The 5,768-nt window shown below is 42.6% G+C and overlaps 1 protein-coding gene across 1 annotated transcript; it reads right to left on the reverse strand.

Annotated features, from left to right (window-relative positions):
• On the reverse strand, positions 1-3,319 carry snai1b (snail family zinc finger 1b). The gene is made up of 3 exons (XM_027160637.2): positions 2,975-3,319; positions 1,432-1,974; positions 1-1,273 (listed from the first exon to the last, which is right to left on the reverse strand). Exons 1-3 carry the CDS (start codon positions 3,048-3,050, stop codon positions 1,092-1,094), a joined length of 801 nt encoding a protein of 266 aa, XP_027016438.1. The 5' UTR covers positions 3,051-3,319; the 3' UTR covers positions 1-1,091.
• Between the last annotated feature and the right edge of the window lie 2,449 nt (positions 3,320-5,768).

Here is a 5,768-nt window from a genome sequence, read left to right on the forward strand (position 1 = left end):
AAGTGATTGCAAAGCGTCTCTGTTACAGGATCATTGTGTATATATATATATATATATATATATATATATATATATATATATATATATATATATATATATATATATACAATGTTTAAGAAGGAAAAGGCAGATGTACAGGCAGATTATCTCACTGTGGCTTGAAGAGTTTCCATAGACCAATTCAGCATTTCATGTATTTTTACAAAAAGAGACAAAAGGTCACCGAAGTCATCTTTGGTTTCTTTGCAAATAAAGCTGGTTCATTTAATCGTTTCCACTGACGAATTGAAAAAGCAACATGTTTTACATCCTCAGTGCATCTTATAATTTCATATCGTATTTAAAATGACGGCACCGACCGATCGTCCCTTCGTCACTTCCTCTAACATCGTTGTGCTTTTCGACACTTTAGTGCACACTTAACATTTCATTCGAGTAAAAAAAAAAGAAAAAAAAAAGAGAGTAAACATTCAGAGACATGATACAAATGTTTGGAAATGAAAGGCATTAGGGATGAGTGTTGGTACAATCTGACAGAGTTTATTGCTCTTTTTTTTTAGAGATGTGTGGAAAGCTCTACGGAGCTGAAACGTCTGTCGACACGCCGCCTCCGCTCGCACAGCTGTCCCAATACATCGCTGCAAAGTGTGTGGAGCATGGTGAGAGATACCCCCCTCCTTTTATACCACACACACACACACACACACACACACACACACACACAAACACACACTTCCCCCTCTCCAGCAGCTGCATGCTAAAGGAAAGGGCCGGACCAGCCGGCACCAACGGGCATCTTGAGAATGAGGCGCACGGCCCAACTGCAGAACACAACCCCCACTGTTTAACCTTGATCGAACTGGGTTAGGAAAACATTTCGCAGCATTTGTGCGACATCGCCTAAATCTGTCTTTGTCCGCTATGAAACCCAGTAAGGAAAAATTAACACAACACAAATATCGAGAGGATATTTTTCGCTTGTCGCATTTAACCCGAGTTCATCCACCGGGTCAGGATTAGACTCGGTCGACAGGATGGTGGTTAAATGCTAACTCGTGTCCATCTCCATCTTTGGCCATGTTTGAGAGCGTCTAGGCATTTGGGCAGCAGCTGGAGACGGTGTGTTTGTGTAGGAGTGACATGCGGCTGAAGGTTCGAGAGCAGGTGCCGCACTGGTACTTTTTCACCTCTGAGTGGGTCTGAAGATGAGCTCTCAGATTGGAGCGGTCGGCAAAAGCCCGGTTACAGTGAGGGCATGAGAACGGACGCTCACCTGAAGAGAAAAAAAGAGGTGTCTTAAGGATATGATCAAACACCAAGTGTAACTTATTGCTAACGCTAGCAGCGCTAGCAAGGCGAGCAGGCTGAACAGAAACGCTTTAGTGTATTTTATTCGTATGTAATTGTTCTGTTATACGTTAAGCCACTCACCGGTGTGTGTACGAATGTGGCCCCTGAGCAACCACGGTCTGGAAAAGGCCTTGCCGCAGGTGGTGCAGACGCACGGAAGTGTGTGTGACCGGATGTGCATCTTCAAAGCTCCCAGACTGTTGTACTCTTTGGGGCAGTGTTTGCACCGGAAGGCAGCTCTTGTCGTAGTGCTATCGGTCATGTTGGCATTTTCAACCAGGTTAGCGTTGGTGCTTGCACTGCAATGCGAGAGCTGGTGGCGTGAAAGTGCTGCTCGGCTGCTGCAGGAAATCCCGCAGTGGGCGCACTGGAAACGGTCCGACGGGTCAGGACTCGGAGGGTCGGAAGTCCTGCCTTCGTCTTCCTCACCCGAGCTGGATGGAGAACTGAGGTCCAGCGGAGCGATGGAGGTCGGGGTTGTAGGGGACGAAGGAGGGAAGGAAAGCGGAAGGGCGTTCGCGGTCCATACGAGAGCCGAAGCGTAGGCGGTCACCAGCGAACCGTCTTCTTTGGTTGGTAGTTCTGCAAGCGGGTAGCGCTCTGGTACCATGTCAGAGATTGGATCTGGAGGAAAAAAAATAGATAAGGAAGACAGAGAGTCAGGTGGCAGTTCCACAGGGCTAATCCAGTTAAACGGTTAAGTTGTTTTGATGCTCTGGTATCATGTTACAGTCAAATGGTCGATTTGTCACAAAGAAAGGCAGTTAGATTTGATTATTTAGAGTGTAGAGTTTGCCCACAATGCCATGGGGGCTTTTGGCTTGTCGCCACATCTTCCTCAGGGTGAATTTGCAATGACACTGACAAATGTGACTTTAGCTTAGTGTGAAAGGGTTTCAGTGGAAATATCTGGACATGACTTCATGAATTAGATTACCATTGCCTGTGTGTGTGTGTGTGTGTGTGTGTGTGTGTGTGTGTGTGTGTGTGTGTGTGTGTGTGTGTGTGTGTGTGTGTGTGTTTATGTGGACCTTCTGGATGCACACCAACTATGGAGTAATGGGTCTTATTTCCACCACTTATTGACACAAAGTGCCAGAGGACTGCAGCTCTCTAAGTGCTAAACTAGATTCAGGAGGATGTAATTTGCAGCTTAGGACAGCAGCACCAACAGAAAAGTGGGGCAAGAAAAAAATCCCGTTTGAGATGTTTGTTGCTACCTTCAGGAGCCCACATATGCCATGCATCAATTAGGCATCAAAGCACAAATTAAAATACCTAAGAAAAAAAGCACTGTTACTCGCTGATCAGGTTGTGCAATGCAAATATTGATTTCGACATGCAAATATAGCTGGGTTGGTGTATTGTAACCGTTTCTTATTATTACTCAAAATAGCATGGGATCTGGTTCAAGAATTAACAAGAAGAGTATGGAATAACCATATATATATATATATATATATATATATATATATATATATATATATATATATATAATCATCAACGAGAACACTTACACATTCCTAAAAAAGTTCCTCAAAAAATTCCTCATTACTCATACAAGGCAAGAGCTCCATGAATGGACTTGTCGAGACTTGAAAAGTTTTAAATTGTTGACTCTTACCGTTCTGGCTCTCCAGTTCACTGTAGTTCGGCTTCTTGCTCGTGAAATACTTCTTCACCAAAAACGAACGTGGCATCTTGAGAGCTTGATGACCGTTATTCTCGGTATGAATCCACCGCAGCGGTCTTCAACACGGCTACAGAAAGTTTTAAACCAACTTCTGGAATCGACCTCCAGGAAACGGGGAAGTTCAGTACGGTCGTGAGGATCGTTTAAAAAAAAACTTTTGAGCAGTTTTAAAAAGAAAATAAGACACGTTCCTGGTGGAGTATCCTCTAGATCCAAAGAGAATAGAGTTCTGTGGTATGTTTGATTAAAAGTACACCCATTCTGCTCAGAGAAGCCTCTTCATATAACAGGGCAGGGGTGGAAGGGGTGTGGTTTGGAAGGGGCTGGGCTGAAAGCGGGCCGGGCCAGGCCGAGATTTGGGTGGGTTAGAGTGAAAATGGGTGTGGTTAGCGATTGGGCTGGAGAAATGACTGAAGTGGAAAAGTGATTGGGTTTAAAATGGGGGTGGAAATGGTTTTGGGGTGGAAAATGGGTTGGGCTAGAAAGTTAGTGAAGGAATGATGTTAAGGTAAGAGGTGGAAATGGGTTATAGGATGGTTGAAATGAATTTAGAGTCTTAAAAATTTGGTATGAGGTGTGAAAAAGAGGTGGACGTTCGTTTCCACAGAAAGCCGTTAGACAGGAAAAGGGAAAATGCTTTTAAACTGGTGGAAATGGGGGTTGAGTTGGACAGAACTTGGGTAAGAAATGGTCTAGGGTAGAAAAAGAGTTTGAGGAGAAATGCAAGTCGATCAAGGGGTAAATGGGATTTTTGGATAGACAGGAGTGGGAAAAGTAGGAAAGAAGATTAAGGTGACCGACACGGGATGTAGTTTAGGCGGAACAGCGTATAGGGTTAGAACCCATAACACTATACGTGGTTCCGCCTTAGCTACGTTCATCGAGCTCTCATGAGAAATTGGATTTGTAATGGAAAAAGTTTAGGGTAAAAATGTTAAGGGTTTGAGTTTTGAGGTTGTTTGAAGAACTGGAAAGAAAGAAGTGGATAAATTTGTGATTTCAGATGAAAATTCTTGGGTGCACAGAAAACAGGTGGCTTTGGTAAAGAAAGGGTTTAGGGTAGAAAAATGGTTTAAAATGGAATGGAGGTGGGGAAAAGGGATACTAAGGTGGAGGAAGTCCTGCATACCTAATGCTATAAGAGCAAAATAAAGGTCATAGAAATGGTTTTAGACTCTGGTGGAGACTGGTTTGGGATATGATGGATGGATTCTATCTGTGATAGAAGGAAGGCTTGCGGTGGAATGAACATAGGCAATGAACATGAGTTATAGGTGAAAAAGGTGGTGAGGTTATTCAGACTTTTTTTTATAAAGACCATCTTTAGTCCCGAACCCACAGAAAATGCTCGGATTGTTAAAGGTGACCTCGCGGCCTGCAGGTGCCCCGAGGGAGCGCCCCCGCTCGTAGCACTTAATCACCACCGATTTACACAAATCCCATTAATCAGAGATCATTACCCTATTTAAGGTGCATTCCAAGCCAGATTAAACTAATCAATTTAAATCTAAAGCACAAGCATGAAATCGACGTCAGGTTTTCTTCATATGATGAAATATTTCAATCCACTATATTCGGTTACGTCCTCGTTTAGAAGGTTTAGTAAAACCTCATGTTTGGGGATTACATTTAAAACGATTGGCTATAAATGAGAAGCAAAAAGGAGACAAATCGAGTTCGACACCCTGATCGAATGAGTTTGTGAAGGAGTTTTGTGTTTGGATCCTGGATCTATAGCGCCCTCTGCTGGAGTGCGTGGTTTTTTTCTATTTATTTTTATTTATTTTAATAAATTTTATTATATATGTGAAGAACATATTTGTATTATGATATTTATGCACACACTCACATATACACACACACACACTCACACACACACACATGGGTCTAAGCTCTATGTTATACATGGTCTCTATAGATAGTTAATGTTCTGTCTCCCTGTATAATGAGTAATGAGTGCTTTTTTGTTTAGTATATAGGTTTCCATGGTCAGTAAATTAAGCATGTCGTGTACTAGGTCTACGGCTAATAACTTTGTACAATGCTCAATTCATTTCCCTCCTAAAAAGCAAGTTTTACGAGTGCAGGGAAGATAACCTCCCGTGGCTTTTCTCCCCGTTCTCTAACAAAGAAGCAATGCTTTCCATTCAAGTCTTCTACACTATAGGAATCGTCTGGTGCCGTATGAAAAGCCGCGCTTGTTCACACCAGATAAAGGGATCAAAACCATCCAAACAATCTTGCCTTGTGACCCACAGTGCAGTCCAGCTTGGTGGAAGCTGGGGCACAGCTCAGATGCTCAGATGCTCAGATACTTGTACGTTATACACAACGATGATCCTCACACTTAGAACAAAAGTAAATAATAAAAATGTACTGATTCTGATCTGATTCTTGAGTTTAACTCTACAATGAAGTTTGCTTCTGTCTTGTTGTGTAAATGTCGATGATCGAACATCTTCGTCATGTCCGACCTCACAGTGGTGTTAATATGGAGCTCATATAAATATAAAAGTGCATCTTTAAAGTATCTTCAAAGTAAATGTTGATGTCAAACCCATTTCTGTTCTCTGAGATGCCCCAAGTGCTCGTTCATTCAGTTAACTTTGGGCCTGTGGTTATTTCACTCCACTATAGACTGTTGTAGGAAGGACATTATTTATTTACATTGACGTTATTTCCCGTCCAGCGTCACCTAAATGAGGATGAGGTTCAATCGTGAGTC

Source organism: Tachysurus fulvidraco, chromosome 23 (genome assembly GCF_022655615.1).
Source record: "Tachysurus fulvidraco isolate hzauxx_2018 chromosome 23, HZAU_PFXX_2.0, whole genome shotgun sequence".
NCBI classification, from domain to species: domain Eukaryota; kingdom Metazoa; phylum Chordata; class Actinopteri; order Siluriformes; family Bagridae; genus Tachysurus; species Tachysurus fulvidraco.